The sequence below is a fragment of the Ornithorhynchus anatinus genome, chromosome 5, assembly GCF_004115215.2.
Source record: "Ornithorhynchus anatinus isolate Pmale09 chromosome 5, mOrnAna1.pri.v4, whole genome shotgun sequence".
Classification (NCBI taxonomy): domain Eukaryota; kingdom Metazoa; phylum Chordata; class Mammalia; order Monotremata; family Ornithorhynchidae; genus Ornithorhynchus; species Ornithorhynchus anatinus.
The window spans coordinates 48088585-48108054 of NC_041732.1; the positions used below are offsets into that span (position 1 = coordinate 48088585).

The 19470-nt window shown below is 44.2% G+C and overlaps 1 protein-coding gene across 7 annotated transcripts in view; it reads left to right on the forward strand.

The window, feature by feature from the left end:
• The window catches only part of CPEB1 (cytoplasmic polyadenylation element binding protein 1), a 69537-nt gene that overhangs the window by 2931 nt on the left and 47136 nt on the right, over nucleotides 1-19470 (forward strand). For 4 of the 7 annotated variants that reach the window (XM_007666270.3, XM_007666269.3, XM_007666271.4 and 1 more), the window contains exon 2: nucleotides 9849-10023. In XM_007666270.3, coding sequence (XP_007664460.1) covers nucleotides 9849-10023 — 175 coding nt within the window. Of the gene's footprint in view, nucleotides 1-400; nucleotides 420-9848; nucleotides 10024-19470 lie in introns of those variants that run through there. The other 3 variants (XM_029065541.2, XM_039912028.1, XM_029065542.2) reach the window with 2 other exon arrangements.

Sequence of the window (19470 nt, forward strand, 5' to 3'; positions counted from 1 at the left end):
GGTGTGGACCACCCACTTATCCCCCCGACAGAGTCAGCGTTTAGCCTCCCACCCCTCCTGGGAGGGGTTCATTCAGTCGTATTGAGCGCTTATTCAGTAGTATTTATTGAGCGCAGAGCACTGTACTAAGCGCTTGGGATGTACACTTCGGCACCAGATGGAGACACCCCCGGCCCAGTTGTGTGCAGGCTGTAGTAAGCGCTTGGAAGTGGGCAACAGATAGGAGTTGGGCCCAGCAGCGGGCGCGCATTGGCCCTTCGCAGCCGGAGGGTGGGGAGGGCGTCGCTCTGTGGGGCGCGGCCCCTTTAAGAGTGGCCCTCCCGGTGGGGGTCACGTGGCTTCACACGTTCCTGGCCTTGGTGCCCGGTCGCTGCCACCGCCCTGCCCGCCGCTGCCCACCGGGCCCGGGACCCACCGAGGTAGGCCAGGGTCGGGCGGGACCCGGCGACCGGCCAACTTTACCCGGCCGGTGCCAACTTGAACCGGAGGCTCGGGCAGGACCGGCCAGAGAGGGGCAACCCCCAAAGTGGGGGGGGGGGGGGCGATTCCCCTGCCCCTCCTTTGACCCTCCCCCACCCCACTAACCCTCTTCACACTCCTACTGAGAGCTCACCTCCTCCAGGAGGCCTTCCCGGGGGGGAATTGGCGTGGCTCGGTGGAAGGAGACCGGGCTGGGGAGTCGGGTCATGGGTTCGAATTCAGGTGCTGCCAGTGGGTGTGGGCAAGTCACTTCATTGGGCCTCAGTTACCTCATCGGGAAAATGGGGATTAAGACTGAGCCTCACGTGGGACAACCTGATGACCCCCAGCGCTTAGAACAGTGCTCTGCACGTAGTTTCTCCCCCAGCGCTTAAAACAGTGCTCTCCACGTAGTTTCTCCCCCAGCGCTTAAAACATTGCTCTCCACATAGTTTCTCCCCCAGCATTTAAAACAATGCTCTGCACATATCTCCCCCAGCGCTTAAAACAATGCTCTCCACATAGTTTCTCCCCCAGCGCTTAAAACAGTGCTCTGCACATAGTAAGCGCTTAACAAATACCACCATTATTATTTTTCCCACACTGAACCCCCTTTCCCTTTGCTCCCCCCTCCCGCCCTTTCCTCTTCCCCCTTCCCCTCATCACTGTCCTTATTTGTATTTATTATTGATTACCCTATTTATTTTGTTAATGAGGTAAGTCTCCATGATTCTACTTATCTCGTTGGCTCTCTTTTGTTCTGCCCCGTTTAGACTGTGAGCCCGTCATTGGGCAGGGATAGCCCCTCTCTGAGGCCCAGCTCTCCATTCCAAGCGCTTAGTACAGTGCTCTGCACATAGTAAGCGCTCAACAAATGTTACTGAATGAACGATTGAATGCCCGCTGTGCAGCAGGGCATGGGGCCAGGCGTCGCCGCGCCGGTCATGGCTCCGTTCCTCCGCCTAAAAATGAGGGAGGGGGAGGGAAAAAGAGGAAAACTTTTCCCGTGCAAAAGTGGAGGGCCTCCCCTTCTCCCGTCCCAGCCCTTCCACCTTCAGGGAACTCAAAAGGCTCAAGTCGAGGGTTGGAAGCTTTACATTTACAATCTTTTACTTTCTTCCCTCGCCACCCCGGGATTTCGCCCCCAAATCCTCATCTTGACCCAGGTCTGTTCCCCCTTTCACCTCGAGTTATTGGTCACCTGCCCCATCTGGCCCTGGTTTGTTGGGTGGGTTTTAATTTTTACCTTTATTGACCTTTTTTGAGGGGAACTTGGGGTATTTTCCCTGAAAGGGGTGGGGGCTTTCGGTCGGTGTGGAGGGCCCGAGGCGTTTTAAAAACTTCGACGATTTAAGGGAGTTTGTTGCAAAGAACAAAATGGTGAAACTGGGCGGGGAAGGTTCTGGAGGCGGTATCCCTGAGAACGGAATCACCTGCTCCACCGGCGATTATTTGTCACACTAGGGGTTCTGAGTGCGTGAATATTTATCTCCCACTTGAATAGTCACCTGTGGTTTATTCTCGTCCAGTTTTAATCATCACCGACGTTAGGGTGAAGGTGGGAGGACCCCCCCCCCGGCCCCCCAAATTGGAGACCTTTGGGCCTGGTTTTGTTCAGTTGCTGCCTGAGGCACGTCAAGATTGTGAGAGTTTAAGGCCGTACTAGCTGAATAAATTCCCGGTGTGTTGCGCTTTTCATTCAGTCGTATTTATTAAGCGCTTACTGTGAGCAGAGCACTGTACTAAGCGCTAGGGAAAGTACAATAGAGCAATAAAGTGACAGTCCCTGCCCATTAGGGGCACTTATAGCTGGCGATTTGTGGCTAGGTGAAATCTGTGGCAGACTGAAGCCTGAACGCCATCTCCATATGCCCCTCCATTGTTCCTCGGTTCATTCAAGCTGACTTGTCTGCGTTTTTCACCGCGTGGAACGAACCCCATTTCAAAAACACGTGTGTTTTACCAGACAAAATCTCTCCTCAGAATGTGGTGATGTTAGCCCAAGATTACCGTGTTGTAAAGGTCAAGAGCAACTGAGTGCTTCAGCAGTTGGTAACTTCAAAGATAAAATTGCCCCGAATGGATTGGCAGCAGTGAGCCAAAACAGGGTGCATCACCCTTTAAGTCTAAGTGTGTGCTAGCCACCCTGACTAGACTCAAAATCTTAGCACGACACTGCCCAGAGCATTTGTATTTTATCAGACTTCTAGCCTGAACCTCTCTAACTGCAGTTGATTTCATATTTACCATGCTAACTTGGATTTTACAGTCCTTTGTTTTAGTACTCAAAGGCAAATCAGGCTCTTCCCCTGCCAGTAATGTATTTCTGGTGAGATCATTTAATTTTATATGATCGTTTTCTCTGGTGATTTAATTGAAATCACAATCCTGTTTGCAGCCCAGTAAGGGCAAGCAAAACCAGAAAGGCTGGAAGGGAGTAAAGCAAGTTTAACTACCACTGAAACAAAAGTAAGGAGGAGTACAGTTAACTGACCCTAGAACATATATACAAATAGAACATATATAGAACATTGTGTGTGTGTACATATATATACACACACACATATATGAATCTCTTTTTCCAGGTCCTGTATAAAATGTTTTCTTCAAAAAAAGCAAAAAACTTTCATGTGAGCTGGTTCCTATGAGAGTTTAGAACATCGCCTTCTTTGTGTGGATATTTTCTTCACATTTTCTCCTGTGGCAGTTAAAATGTTCTCCATTGGGGGGTCCACAACTTTCCACAGTGCTGTGAAACATGATTATTTTTTGAGAAACACTTAGCTGTAGGGAATAAACAGCAAACCAGTCCTTGGGATTTTTCCCCAAGGGGTTTGCGTGTTATCTGCTCGCAGATCATCCTGGGGGATTCAGGATACACACGCCAAGCTCAGGATAGGGTCTCTAGTTGATGCAGAAATCTTTGGCAGTGGCTTCGTTCTCCAGTCTCCCTGGATACAATGCTTTTTCTTCCTCCTTGTTAGGTCTTAGGCAAACTGCTAATGGCCATTTAATTGTTGGCTTTAGAAGGGATAGATCCCAAGCAGAAATAACAAGTCTTTTCTTGTAACTACGGAAATAGGGGCCTATATCTCAAGGGGTGATGTGCCCTTAGACAGACTCTCTCCAGAGGTAGCCTGTCCCAACGAGGAGTCTGGGGAAACCAGGACTCTGATTTTTTTTTTCTTTAATAGTCTGCACCAAGCACTTGTTTGTGCTCCTGATTCTGACATCTTAATAAACGAAACCCCAGCTGGCTAGTTTTCTTGTAGAAAATGCCTGCAGGAGTTCTTAAAGCTCAGCACATCCACAAACTTGTTCTTCTCTGGAACTCAGCTAGGCAGATGGGAAGTTAGGTACCACATGGAACTGGAACAGTGAGGTCTATCTCTTTAGATTGTGCTATCAGATGAACCATCATTTATACAAATAATCTGCCATGGTGGCTAGTGGATTGGAAATTGGAAGAACTAGATTTTAATCATTCTTCATCTTGCAGTGCAGTTTCGGCAGGACCTGTCTCCTATTCCCAAATTAATTCTTACCTCAAACAATGACCCCATCTAGCTAGCATCTTGGAATTGACATGAGTGCTACTCCTGGAGCAGACTAGTTCAGTGAAAACTTTAGAGACTGGATTCTGGTCCCAGATCTGCCATTGATATAATTGTCTTTGAGGCTAGTCAATTAACTACCTATTATCCCAATTTTGCAAATGGGGAAAATTTGTCCTTTGGTAATTTCCATGTTTTGTTGTGCATTTTTTTTGTCAGAAAATTTAAAAAGTTATCGTGTATCAGGCTGTGGGATATTTATTTGGAAGCTTTGGAAAACTTTCCTCAGAACTTGGTAAAATTTACAGTGTAAGAGGGTAAAATGCCTTAGCCTTTATTAGAATTTTTTTTCCAGTACATTAGAACACAAAGGGAAAGTTAGCTGGTAATGAAGGGGCATGACTTCTAGGGTCAAACTGTGATTCATATATTAAGAAAGTGGGGCAAATGACTAGTGAACACCAAAAAAAGCAAAAACATACTCAGTGAATGTATTTATAAATATTCCTACTTATTTATGGGGAGGAAAATTAGGCCAGGCTGTTGCTTATTTCATGTAAATAGGTTAACAGGGCAGGTTAATTGCCTGACACTGGACTAGTTATACTTTTGGGTGAATTTGTTTCAGTATTTTGGAAGAAACTTTCTGAAGCTGCTGAAGTCATGGTCCATCCTTCTGACCACTAATGCAACAGTGTTAATGTCAGCAAGAATGTGAGGGTTCATGACAGGTCTGAGGTCAGCAGGATTCTCCACCTGGAGGGGTTGGCTGGGTGGATTTTGAAACTCAGAATGGTTTTTCTGCTGAAATTTGGGTTTTAAAACAACTTATACTTGAGTCAGACTGGGCATTATTAAATGTAGGCCTAACTATTGCACCCAAAATAACAGATCTGATTTCCAGTGAGGATTAATCAGAATGTTAATACTATGCTGTAGGTTCTTATGGGAAAAGTTCGATGCAGTGCTCCTTCAGATGTGTTTGGTGTCTCATTCCAAGAAGTTTGGTATCCCAAATAATGACAGCAATAAGAAAAGTTTTCCTTGTGCAAAATCTAACTTGTACTTTTTAAGAAACACTAATCAGTAAGCAAGAGTATGCAATATCAAATTTTGAGAGCTTGGGATAAGGATGCTCAAAAGGGAGAAAACTAGAAAATCAGAATTTCCAGAAGTTTGGATAGTAAAGTATTATGCTCTTTACCGTAGCACTACCACTTTAAAGAGTCTCTCTGGCACTATTCAGCCAAATTCAACGTTGAAAAGGACTCTGAGGTCTTCTGGTTTAGGCCTCTGCCTTAGGCAAGTGCCTAATTAAACTATCCAGGTCAGATCACTAACTATATTCCATTTCTGAAAAATCTCTGAGGATCAGGACTCTCCAGGGACTGTCCAACAAGATTTACTTGTATCCACCCCAGTGGTTAGCACAGTAACTGGCATAAAGTGCTTAAATACCACAGTTATTATCACAGTGTCTGTCTTCCCAACATGGCAGTCAAGGGCCTTTCCCTTTGCATCTGACCAAATTATCTCCTGTCTTCAGTTAAACCCACCTCACCTCATGTCCTCTTCTAAATTTCAATTATGGTCAGTTCTCCCCATAAATGTGTATTTTCACTATGTTTTGGAACTAGAGAATGCTGTTCAGCAAGGATTAGGAAATTTTTTTTCAAACAATATGTGTTAGTTTACAGAGAATGTGATGCAGTGTTGGAAGGAATTGTTTTGTGCATGTGTGCAGCCCTGGACATTGTGAATCACAGTATGAGTTCCTTCATTCAGGGTTTGTGCAGAGCTAACCCAAGTGTTAGAGGAAAATTGACTGTACTTGACTGTGGCATGTTGGTCTCATGGATTTAGCAGATTTTTGTAATGACACTATTGCTAACTCATTCATCTCTGGCTACGACCTTTCCCCTCCCACAGTTCGTTCCCCTCCACCCACTCACACTCTTCTGTGATACTTAAACCTAGTCAGCCTCCCCCCCAATCCTTCTCCCCCATCCCCCACACAACCCCCAACTGCTTTTGTTCTTAATGAGGTCCCTCTGGTTTTATACATTAAGCTCACTTTGCATTTTCTTCCTGTATTCCAAAAAATGTCTAAAAACTTCACTCAATTCAGTATCACCTGTAAATTTGAGCATGCTCCACCTTTGTACAGGTACCTCAGAACTGATGATGTGAGGCCACCAAATGCATCTGTTAATCATATTTTTTGAGCGCTTACTATGTTTTAAGCACTGGACCAATACCAGATAAATGAGCTCAGATACTGTCCATGTCCCACATAGGGCTCAGAATTTAAGTAGGATTTAGTCCCCATTTTACAGATGAGCCACAGAGAAGTGAAGTCACTTGCCCAAGATGACACAGCAGATAAGTGGAGGAGCCAAGTCCTCTGGCTCCCATATCCATGCTATTTACACTAGGCCATGCTGCTTAGTATGTGCAGAGCACTGTACTAAGCACTTGAGAGAGTATAATAGCAAGAGTTGGTAGACAATCCCTGCCCACAACGAACTCTCTCTTCCGACCCCCACCCCACCCAGGATAACAGGAGGGCATTGACAATTTGGTGAGCCTTGAGCTAGTTATGCAGCAATATGGTTGGCCTGCATGCATCATAGCATCATGGAGAAGCAGAGTGGCCTAGTGGAAAGAGCATGGGCCTGGGAGTCAGAGGACCTGGGTTCTAATCCTGGCTCTGCCACTTGCCTGCTGTGTGGCCTTGGGTGAGTCACTTGTATGTGCTTCCATTTCCTCATCTGTAAAGTGAGTCTGAAATCTGTTTTCCCTCCTACTTCGACGCTCCAAAATGGCAGGGACTGTCTGACCTGATAAACTTGTGTCTACCCCGGCACTCGGTGCAGAAGTGCTTAATAAATATTATTATAGTTATTATGAGGAGTGGGATATGGGCTCACATTTTACTGAAGTTTAAATTAAATCTATTTTTTCTCCTCGGGTATATGACTTGACACTCTTCATTCCTAAAAATAAACTACCCTGTGTTCTCATCTCCATTTTGGGATAAAGTGACAAACTGGCAGAACAGCTATTGTCTTCAGTAACTAATTTGATAGGAGGAAAAACATATGGGTTCAAAGAGCAAGGTGGCACTTCTGTTATTTCTATGAATTACCATCTTTTGTCTTGCTCCTAATGTGGAACTGCCTCTTCTGTCCTCTTTTATCCTATGAACCACTAAATTTCATAACTTGTGATCCTGAAAGTTTTTACTTACTGGATCCAGATCCTTACAGGGCTGTGTCCTCTCTGGGATAAGATTAACTCCATCTATCAACTGGAATGTGACCTCCCAACCTGCTTCAAGTCACCTACTTCAGAGTGGTAACTTGAATAATGTGGTTTAAAAAAAATTGCATCTTAAGGCTGCAAATTTTGGTTCTTCCTCTGCTTTTTGCTGTACTGCACGGTTCTCATAAGAAGCCAGGGGAGGGGAGGGCGCGAGGTAGTATGTGGAAATGACAAGCCTGTCTGTACATCCGAAGCAAAGGAAAGATGGAATTAAAGGTATCAATTGACCGAATATGAAGATCTTAAATTGCAGTCTTTCTTTGGGGTTTTTGCTGTCACATGAAAGCAGTTAGATTTTTATGGGCAATAGCTGCACCAGCCCTGGCCTGTGCCAGCTCTGCTGAAGTAATTGGGTTTGTTCTATTCTGGTGTGATGAATCTGCCTTTATTCCTGTCTCTCCTTTTTTTCTTCTTTTTTTTTTGTGTGTGTGTGTGACTCTGGTTCCCAGTTTTAAAGAAAGTTTCCTCTTCCAAATACTGCAGCTATTGCAATTGAGTCTGAAGGAACAGTGTCTTCCTGCCCCATTTAAATTACCCCCATGGGATGATCTAGCAGTGATGATAATGTTTGTGATAATGTTTGAGCCCCATCCGGTGTCAGCAGGAGCAGGACGGCGTGCACAGAATCGCTGGCTGCTCCCTTGAGGAAGGGTGGAATTACGATAGAGAGGTGACTACCTCCACAGCTAAGGGCTTGGGGTCTAGAGCTTCTGGACTTTGGTATTATGAGATAGACGTCTAGAAACAGAGGAGAATTCCCACTTGGATGATACCCAGTGGTGTTCTTCCAGTGTCACCTCTCTAGCTAGCAAGATTTGGCAGGATGCTCCCTAATCCCCCCACTCTTGATTGCCCCTTCTAAGGTGGGGAAAGGTTATTAATTGGCATTGGGAGGTCAATGAGGTTGTGTTGGGATTGACGTGGTGAGGGGAGGGAGAAGAGGGTAGTGTTAAATGTTTAGAGGATGGCTGCTTGAAGAAATATAGAGGCTGAGGTAGTCACTTTGTTCTTACATCTGGATATTATACATTCCCACCTGTGTCTTCTTTCCATTTAGCTCTTTTTATTAATATCATTGACTCTCTCCAAGATAGCTGGGATGCGCCTCTCTCAGCTGAGAGGCAGTGGATGTCTGGGATCTATTTCTAACCCAAGGCTGAGGTCATTTGTGTGGGGGAGGGCAGGAGAGATCTTCTCATCCCAATCCCAGGCTTTGGAACATGAGACCAATCCCCCTCTGTTCTCTGCAGTCTGAAAGCCTGAGATCCACTTCTTGCTTCAGAGTAGGGCCAAAGAGAGCTCCTGGTTTAGAAATAGTAAAAGGCTGCAGTGGGGAAAAAGCTTCAAAACTGCAAAGTAGTAGTTGACAATCAAGAGTTCACTACATGTTGGGTAACTGTCTCTTTAAATCAGTTCTAGTGCTTCCGAAATCTGACACTACAATAGCGAAACTGTCTAGGAGTTCTAGAAAACATTCCAAAGCAAAGGGTACCTTTCTTCCTAGCAAGCCCACCTCTGGGATTAAATGTCCTAGAATAACTCTGATTTCCCAAATTTCCGTGCAAGTGATCTGTTCCTAGAACCATTGTTGAAATTCCTTTTCTAGTTAATAGAAAAGTCTTTTTGACTCTGATGTTGACCATCCCTTCTGAGGCATCTGCATTCTGTATCTAGCCCCAGTGTTACTACTCTCGGTACCGGATCCTCTTCGGCCTGGCTAAGTACATGTCTTATAAACTGAATGCCTCTGTTAAATCTTCATTTAGGAACACGTTGTATTTGATTCCTAAATAGACAGCTGGTAATGCCATGCAGGGAGGTGGGACAGAAGCATGGAGTGGAAAAGACCAGATGAATTTTTCACTGGTTTCTTTGTAAAAGAGTAAAGAAGTAGTTGGGCAAAACACTGCATTCTTTACCACTTCCAAATTAGCAAGTAGAAAGGACCTGAAGGCCACAGACTAGTGAAGAGCAAAATGCTTTTAATGAGAGATAGCTCACATATTTTATATATATATATGTGTGTGTATATATATATATATATACACACACACACACACACATAGGTCTGTGTGTGTGTGTGTGTATATATATATATATAATTTCCCCTCATGTTTCCAAAATGTGCTGTTCCTTTGACATTTGACAAGAGCATTGTGCCATCTTCCCAGAAGGAAACAGAAAGAAAGTGCAGTGAGAGTGGCCTTCTCAGACCCTGAGTGCTTTCAGTTTCTTCCTCCATTGTCCTGTTCCTCAGTTTTCTCTTCATCCATAAAAGCCACATTTAAATTTTTAATGAAGTACAATAGGTCACTTCCACCTCTGCTGTTCCGTAGGGTGGATTAGTAAGCTTCTGGGGCTTCTAAGATTGTTGCTTTGGCTCTGGGCATTGTATGCTGAAGAATTCAAGATTGCCCATCTCTGGACCTAACCAGTGTAGACATAGGGTTATGGCACTGTTATAACAGAGTTGTTGGGGAGACCTTAATACCTCTTTCCCTTTCTGACTAGAAGGAAGAGACTGGGAGAAGCAAAGACTGCTGGGATAGTCCCGAGGCCCCTGCGCTCTCCACCTGCAGCAATGCTGATATCTTCCGCAGAATAAATGCCATGTTGGATAACTCCTTGGACTTCAGTAAAGTCTGCACCACGCCCATCACAAAAGGAAGGCAAGATCACGTGCAAGGTGACTTGGGGTCAGCTGTGAACAGCAGGGCTACTTGGGATTAGAACTTGTTGGAGGGATTAGTTTTCTAAGCAGAGTTGGACCGGGTTTTTTGTTGGCTTTCCTCCCCCCCCCCCCAAATCCTTGCTCATTCTCTTTTCTTATTGCTCCCCCATATATATATAAAACACCCCCACCCCAATATCAAGAGCAGTCGGCGGTATATTGCGAGTGCTTACTGTGTGCAGAGCACTGTAGTAAGCCCATGGGAGAGTGTGGCATAGCAAGAGTTGGTAAACATGGTTCCTGTCCTCAAGGATCTTAGTCTGTGGAGGGAACGAGACATTAAAATAAATCACAGATAGGGGAAATGGCAGGGTATGAGAATGTGTGCATGAATTACTCTCTTCTCCTTCAAAATCTTACTGAAAGCACATCTCCTCTGAAGCCTTCCCGAACTGTGCCTGTCTTATCCTCATCTCCCACTCCCTTCTGTGTCAACCTGACTTGCTCCCGTTGCTCCCAGCCCCACAGCACTTACCTACATATCTGTAATTTTATTTATTTGTATGGGTGTCTGTCTCCCCTCCCACCTCACCCCCAGACTATAAACTTGATGTGGGCAGGGAATGTTACTGTTTACTCTTGTGGTGGTCTTTCCCAAGTGCTTAGTACAGTGCTCAGCACACAGTAAGCACTCAAATGTGATTGAGTGCTGAGGGTAGGGTGGATATCAAGTGCTTAAAGGGTACTAATCCAAGTTTGTGGATGACACAGAAGGGAGAGGGAGTAGGGGAAAGGAGGGTTTAGTCAGGGAGGGCCTCTTGGAGATGTGATTTTAGGATGTAAGCTTGTGGTGGACAAGAAGCAGGCTACCAACTCTGTACTCTCCCAAGTGTTTAATCTAGTGCTCTGCACACAATAATAATAAGGATGATGATATTAAGTGCTTACTAATGTTTCTGGCACTGTTTTGAACACTGGGGTAGATGTAAACTAATCAGGTTGGACAAAGTCCCTGTCCCAAATGGGGTTCAAGAGTCTTAATCCTCATTTTATAGAGTCCCTGTGACTCCTAGACCCGTGCTCTATCCACTAGGCTGGGCTGCTCCTCAATAAGTACTCAGTTACCATTGATAATGAACAGGATGAACTTTGAAGGTAGGGAGAGTGGTGGCCTGTCAGATATGAAGGGGGAGGGAGTTCCAGGCCAGAGGGAGGATGTAGGCAGGGAGTTGGTGGGATAGATGAGCTTGAGGTACAGTGAGTGGATTGACTTCAGAGGAGCAGTGTGTACAGGTTGGATTGTGGGAGATCAGTGAGGTCTGATAAGTGGGGAGAGATAATTGAGTGCTGTAAGGCATTTTCTGTTTGCAAAGGTGGGTGGGCAACCATTGAAGGCTTTTTGAGGAGTGGGGAGATTGGGGTTGAGTGATTTTTGTAGAGAAATAATCTGGGCAACAAAGTAAAGTGTGGACTGAAGTGGGGAGAGGCAGGGGGTAGGGAGGTCAGTGAGAAAGCTGATGCAGTACAGAGTACCATCACATTAGTTGTATCCCCTACTTTGAAGAAACCTGGGTTGAAAACTTGTTTTAGGGGTCAAAGGAAACCCCAGGGACAGACAGGAAAGTACTTTACTTTGGTCAATTCAGATCTGGCTTTACTAGGTTTCAGTCATGTATCTATAAATACCTGCCCCTGATTCATTGTTTATTGCATGAATGGACTGATATATCTCTGTAGGAACTGCATTGAGTTACTGGGGCTTCAAGAATCCTGTTTGAAGGTGCAAATGAAGGTGGGGGGCATTTTTTGTATAAGATTTCAATTGTATGTGAAGCCCATTCTGTTGGTTTTAAGTACTTTGACCTAAACTCCTCCAAGATATCCAAAGGAAATTCTTATAGTATTCTTTTGGAAGTTATTAAATGTGATAGAAGCAGGTTTTAATGCTTTTTCTAGGAAAGTTTTTCATAGTTGCCTGAAAGTGTCAATATGGTAGTCTCCTGTCTAAAGAAGTCAATCCTCTGACCCAGGTAGGATTGGTGATAAATTCCCTGATTCAGAATGATACAAGTTCAATTGGAACTTCACCTAGGTCTAAACTCTTAGTAATGTAATTTGTAAGATAATAGTTGGAGCAGGGAAGATAACTTTTGCATTGGGGATACAGGATAAGAAATTTCCCTATCTTACTGACTTAGAAAACTATAATTTGTATTTATTTTAAAAGGGGGTAAGGAATGGATAGGTAATTTGCCGAACCATAGTCCTGTGAAATCCGATGTGATGGTAGCTTACCTCATTAAAACCTAGAGTAACATGTCCATCCTACGGTTATGCCTAATGAAGGGTCTTTGGACCACCTAACCTGGTCTGGGGTTCTGCCTACTTTTGTGAAAGGAATGAAATTGTAGAAACTGTGAGGCTGGCTGAGTATCCTTCACTTCTTTCCATTTTTAATCAAACATTCTATTGGGTGTGACTCCTTTCTTTTCTCCCCTCCACTCCCCTCCAGCCAAAGCCTTTTTTCTACTAGTAGAAGTATATAAGGATATTTTACATAAATGCTGTAGGGCTGGATTTAACTTCAACCTTCCCCACCTGTATTCTAGATCCAAATATAACCTCTCCCTCTCTGCCTACATGTTCAGTCTCTGTGAGGGCCATGGGAGTCTCTGCCAGTGGCCACATGCATATGAGAACCACTGGCTTTTATCTTGAGTTATACTGTCTTGGAATGTTGTCTCAAGATGCCAAGAGAGAATAACTCAAATTGACACACTTCCCCATATAGTCCCTTATGGCAAATACCCTGCTGTAGACTGTTAACACTAGAAGCAAATGAGGCTTCAGTTAGCTATTGACTAGGGGTGAAAAGGTCCAATAGCTGAATGAATAAACTAATGCAGGTGTACTGAAGCAGCGTGGCTCAGAGGCTAGAACATGGGCCTGTGAGGTCAGAAGAACCTGGGTTTCTAATCCTGGCTCCGCCACTTGTCTGCTCTGTGATCTTTGGGCAATTCACTTCACTTCTTTATGCCTCAGTTCCCACATCTGTAATATAGGGGGTTAAGACGGTGAGCCCCCTGTGCGCCATGGACTGGGACCAACCTGATTTAGCTTGTATCTACCCCAGCACTAAGTACAGTATCTGGCACATAGTAAGTGTTGAACAGATCCCATCAAAAATTAAGGGATGCCAAAAATTTGCCCCAGTAGTGAAAGAGATTAGTCATTGGCAAGTAAGCAGCTTTAGGGTGGGTGTACTAATTAGGACACTACCCATGCACTCCCTAAGAATCTCTTATTTGTAAGGTTTATTTGTAGGTCTTGAGTTGTGCACAAGTTTTACCTTCAACCTCCCAAAAGCTTTGAATAATACTGGAATTCTAAATGCAACAACTGTTCCAAGTTAGGGTTAGAGACTGGAGGAGCAATCTGTCCCTACTTGAAGGATCCTGGAGCTGTAACTTACGACCAACATACTTGCTCTTGAGTTTTGGATTGGTAATTAGGGACTACAGCTAGCTGTAACTTGAACACTGAAAATGGCAGGTGATAGGGCAGCTTAGTTCCTCTAAGGTTACAGCAGCAACAGCCTGTAATAACTGTGGTGTTTAAGCACATGCTCTGTGACCAGTGTTCTAAGCACTGGAGTAGATACAAAGTAATCAGGTTGGACACAGTCCTTGTCCCACATGAGGCTCACAGTCTTAATAACTGTTTCATCTGCAAAATGGGGATTAAGTGACTTGCCAGGGTCACACAGCAGGTGTGGTGGAGCTGGGATTGGAACCCAGGTCCTCTTACTCCCAAACCTGTGCTCTTTCCACTAGGCCACGCTGCTTCCCTAGTAGAACCTCTCATCTCCTTTCGGCAACCCAAGCAATTTTTGTAGAGGACCTTTGGACCACAGCTGCAGTATCTGAGCCCTGCCCGGGCTATGCCAAGGAAAGATGGCATTTGAACTCACACCAGCTTTGGGGTGGCCATTTGGCTCAGTTGTGGGTGCTCACTTGTCGAGATGGCAAAGAGCGGCAGACACTTTGATTATGAAAATTCTTTAAACTCTATATTGTGGCACCAGGACCAAAGTCCTGGTTGCTTACTGGGACTAGGAGACTCAAGGACTCAATGTAGTGGGTAGAGCACGGGTTGGGAGTCAGTCATGGGTTCTAATTCCTGCCCTCCCACTTGTGGGCTGGGTGACCTTTTTCAGATCAGTTCACTTCTCTGTGCCTCAATTTCCTCATCTGTAAAATGAGTATTGAGTCCCATGTGGTATAGACCGTGTCCAACCCAATTTGCTTGTATCCGAAACAGTGCTTAGTACAGTGAGTGGCACATAGGTACTTAAATACTATTATTATTATTATTATTATTATTATTAGTTGCTCAGACTCCATGCCTAAGGGGCCCAGGCTATTCATTGAAATTGGAGGTCTAAGCCCTTTTTAAGGACAACGCTCCTGAGACCTTCCTGAATGGAGCCCCAGGATTTGGGTTTGTCTGCTGGAAAAGCACGAGCAGCAAAAGCAAGACCCTCCTTGCCCCCATTGCAAGCTGTAGCAGAACAATATGCTCTTTTCCGCTCTCAGGTGGTGAGCCACTCCAGACTCCAAAAATAGATTCTTCATCAAGAGGTGAGACAGCATGGCTGGGATGACCGTGCCTTATTGAAAATCAGGCCATCGTCCCAAGTTTGCACCTCTTCTTCATGGTAACTGTGAAAAGCAGAGTGGGAGGAGGCAGAAGTGTGCTTCTGCTCAGGATTCTGATGCATCCACATCCTGTGTGGTGCACACTGATTTTATATATAGGTTCTCCAGTTTAGTCAGGGCGGCTTCTGTTTTAAAATACTTGTAGATTCTAACACTTCCCAGGATAACTTACCCTCCTGGCTAAAACTAAGCTACATAGTCTAGGTATGATGTCTTTGCACCTTTAATGCTGACAGATAGGCATTAAATAGTATGCAGTTCTTCTACGTGCGAGTCACATAATGTTAATGACTAGAACCCAGGATTGAGTCATGATATTCAGTCATATTTACTGAGCCCTTACTGTGTGCAAAGCACTGCAATAAGACTTGGGAAAATACAATATCTTTCCCCAAACTTGGGCTCTTGAGCCAAGTCAGTCCCCTTGGCTGCTTTCTGCAAAATGGAAATTCTTTGCTTGACATCAACCAAACAAGGATACTATGGTAAGACTATTTCACAGTTAGGCTCAAAAATTTAATTTATCACTGCCCCTCTTATGGTTTTAAGTATCTATAGGCCAACTCATTCTAAGATGATATAATCAGATGGGTCACACAGCCCATGATGGTGGGGGGAGGGGGAGTGTCAATGTATGATAGGGGAAAAAGAAGGATCTTTATCCCTGTTTTATAGATTAGGAAACTGAGGCCCTGGGAGATTGTGACTCGTCTAAGATCATACTGCAAACCGGTGACAGAGCTGGGATTAGAACCTAGATCACCTGAATCCTATGCTTTACTCTATACCCATCAGTTATTTGTCCAAATGTGAACACTAAATACTACATGTGTAAGTAGAAATTCCCATAAAATCCCTTCAGAGCCTGATTCTGTCCCAAAAAAGGCTGTCTTTATTTTTACCTGGTAATTGGTTTTGTAATTTTGTAAAGCCTTAAATAGTCAACTTTTTGAAGCAATCAGACACTTAAACATGCTAGTCAAGTTCAGTGCATTTTCCCAAAACACATGTTTTAACTATGCATTTTGGACAGAATGCTGTGGGGGAATTAGGGAGTATTGGTCTGAATAGAACATGATGCAGTGTTGGAAAAGAAAACTGTGCTGTGTACACATGCAGCATCGAAGTGTGTGTTGTATAATGCGTGGTTTTTCAAGGATATATCCCCTATGTTACAGGAGAAGGGACTGTATATCAAGGAACTTAAAATATGTATTAGGGGAAAAGCGATGTTAATGGAAGCAGGAGGAAGAACAGGGCTATAGCCAGTAGTACAAATATCAAGGTGAAATAGCCAAGTAATTGAATTATCCATATGGTGCATAAATGCGGTGTGTCGTGCAGAAGGTAGTGGAAAGGGAACATAAAGTAGTTGGGATGAGCGAAGTCTTTTCTGTAGGTCTTGGTGAATCCAAAATGAGTAGAAGACACTTCCTACCCTCCCCCCAACCACCCAACCCCACTAAACTATTCATTCATTCAATAGTATTTATTGAGTGCTTACTATGTGCAGGGCACTGTACTAAGCGCTTGGAATGAACAAGTCGGCAACAGATTGAGTAAGAGTAAACTAGAGTAAACTAGAGTAAGAGATGGGGTGGAAGGTGGCAATTGCCAACCTGGGGCCCAAGTGTCTACAAGAAGCTTCTGAAGAGGGTTCAGAGGCCCAGGTTGTCAGGATGCTTTGTTGCTTCTCTGGAGAAAGTAGAGAGCAGCATGGTGAAATAGATAGAGCACAGGCCTAGGAATCAGAAGCTCCCAGGCTCTAATGCTGGCTCTGCCACTTGTCTACTCTGTGTCCTTGTGGAAAGTAACTTAACTTCTCTGTGCCTCAGTTAACTCATCTGCAAAATGGGGAATAAGACTGTGAGCCCATGTGTGGCATGCAGTGTGTCCAGTATAATCAGCTTGTATCTAGCCCAGCATTTTAGTACAGTGCCTGGAACATATTAAGGCTTAAACACCATTTTTTTAAAAAAACCTGGAGATTACTCTGGAGACCTGAATTTTTTAATACACAGTTTAGTGTATCCTGCCACCAGGCACCATTCTTACATTTGACTAAAGTAACCATTTACACAACTGCACCTCGTTAAAGGGGTCTATTTAATCTCCTCGCGGAAGGTCTATTCCCTTGGTGGTTCCTGAATGACTCAAAGTCCTGTACTAAATTTCCTAAGAATAATTTGTGCTGCTAATTCCTCTGCCAAGTTAAGTGCCTGGCTTGTCCATAGGCTATATAAAACCAGGAGCCAGTTGCTCAGAATTCCTTCTCCCTTGGGAAGGGAGATGTGGGAAATGGGCTACTTGGAAGGTTCAGGTGCAGTCAATCAGTGGTATTTGCTGGGCATATAGCATGTGCAGAGCACTGCATACTTTACATAATAATTATGGTATTTAAGCGCTTACTATGTGCCTGGCACTGGCCTAAACGCTGGGGTGGATACAAGCAAATCAGGGTGGACACAGTCCCTGTCCCACATTGCGTTCACAATGTCAGTCACCGTTTTACAGTTGAGGTGTCTGAGGTACAGAGAAATGAAGTGACTTGCCCAAGGTCACACAGCAAACAAGTGACAGAGGTGGGATTAGAACCCATGACCTACTGACTCCCAGGCCCATGCTCTATCCATTACACTGTGCTGCTTCTCAGCTCTTACATCAGCAGTAGATAATGGGAGTTAGCCCAATCTGCCTTCCTGGACTTTAGGGTGAGGGAATGTTGGGCCTCTTCTTAATCAGCATCCTCATAGCAGCTGTAGGTCACATCTTTCTTTCATAAACTGTTCCAGGACCTTAATCTTACCCCAGCACTTCTAAGCCACACTCCACTGCTGCTTCCATCTGCTTAACTCAGAAGCAATGGGACCACCCCAAAATGCCATTTGATCAGTTTAGCATATGGTATTTTGGCAAATGAGGCCTTTCTTTAAGGGAGACAATAACTGGCTCAGTGCAGGATATTTTTTTTATTATTTGATTCTTCATGGAGAGCTCTAGGTGGAAAAGAGAGCAGAAAGGTTAGTCTAGAGGTTTAAAATGAGGCGCTTTGATATCCCTGAATAACTCATTCTGTGTTTTTTTAAGCAAATATAATCCCAGGGTTGTCTTCAGTCTCTCTTGAACATGGACAATGGACTTTCTCAAGGAATCCCTGCTAAATTCATTTTTCTGTTAAGCATCTTTTGGTTATAAAGTCAAAATGCTTGAGTTGCAACACCTTATTTGTAATGTAACTGGAATGGAACAAGGCATGTATGGAACAAGGCAAATTGTTTTAACATACTATTGGAGATTGGTGTCAATCTGTCCATCTTCCTGTTCTTGGTGTTGTAACAAGCACTATAGAAAATGTACATCCCTATCAGGGCAGAGCTATAGTTGCATCAAAAATATCACAAAATTTGTTGTAGTCCTTCTTACTTTGGGAACCATTCTGAGAGCTTGTCTTACCCCAAATTAAAGCTACCTAACTGCCTCCTCCCCTATTCATAATGAATAAACAAACTAAACTCGCCTACTTTTCTAATCTTCTTGCTATTGATCTTTTCTCCCCCTGGAATAAGGACTATTTAGGGCCCCTAGCCTCTTATGCCAAATAAATAATTTTGCTAGAAACCCTTGTTCTCTGCATCTTGTGATTCCTCCTAGGGTGTCTTTGTGGAACAAGCCTCTTCATAGACTTACCCTTCCTGCTCTGAGGAGTTACCTCTGGTAGGAAATGAACAGAGTCCTGCATCTGTGAGGTTTTGAAGGATGCACTTGGACCACATAAGTTGTCTCCTCCAAAGCTTTGACAGGTCCTACAGTCAGGGAGTCTCACTCCTGGCCATCTAGAGAAAAAGTATGGTAGCAAAGACGCTAAGCCTCCCACTTGCTTTTCTTCAGCTTGAAGAGAGCACTTCACCTGTGTGAAGTGCTCTTATCATATTCAGGCCTCCATAAGCAGAGCAATCTTATTTTAGAACTCAAGTACAAAAGCTGAACACGCCAAACTTTTCCCCTCCCCCCCCCCCCCCCCAACTTGCTGGGTTTGAAAGATGTCTAATTTCAGGCCCATTTTGACTAATAATGTAGACTTTTTTGGGTGGTGGGGAAAAAAAGCTGCTTGACTAAGATTGCCCATTTCAGTGTCAAATTAATGGCTGTTAGTACAATACTTCAAGCCGATGAGTAGTCGATAATAGCCTCCAGCAAATATCTGTTGCATTTCTCTTGTGCTCATGAGGTGTGCTGGGCACTGAACAAAATTTGTTAGAAATGGTCCTTGTCCCCCAAGAGCTTACAATCTAAAGTTTTGGACACTAGACAGGGACAAATTAGAGAGACTCAGGCTTATGTTTGGTGAGAACAACAGACTGGAATAAAGATAGGGTTTTTTTGTTTGGTTTTTGTTTTTTTTTGCTGCTGTCTGGCTTTTCAGAGACATCAGAATCACCACTGGGTCCTTTGCAGGCCCTAATGTCGTAGACTTTGAAGTAGGTAAAATAAGAAGCCACCTTCATTCGTTTTTCACCTTATGGCTACCCTGGAGGACAGAGGCAAACTAAGCCACAAAACTTTTGACAGATGGGGACAAATTCCCAACCTACTCATCCCCTTGGAGGTGAGCAAGCCATTTACTTGGTCCTAGAAAATGCCTTTAGTATCAGCCTCTAGTGACCAGTTTTCTGTCCCTCTTTTTAGACTTGTGGATTGTCAACTCATTAACTTCTCCATTACAGGTCCAAAGTTGCCAAAAAGG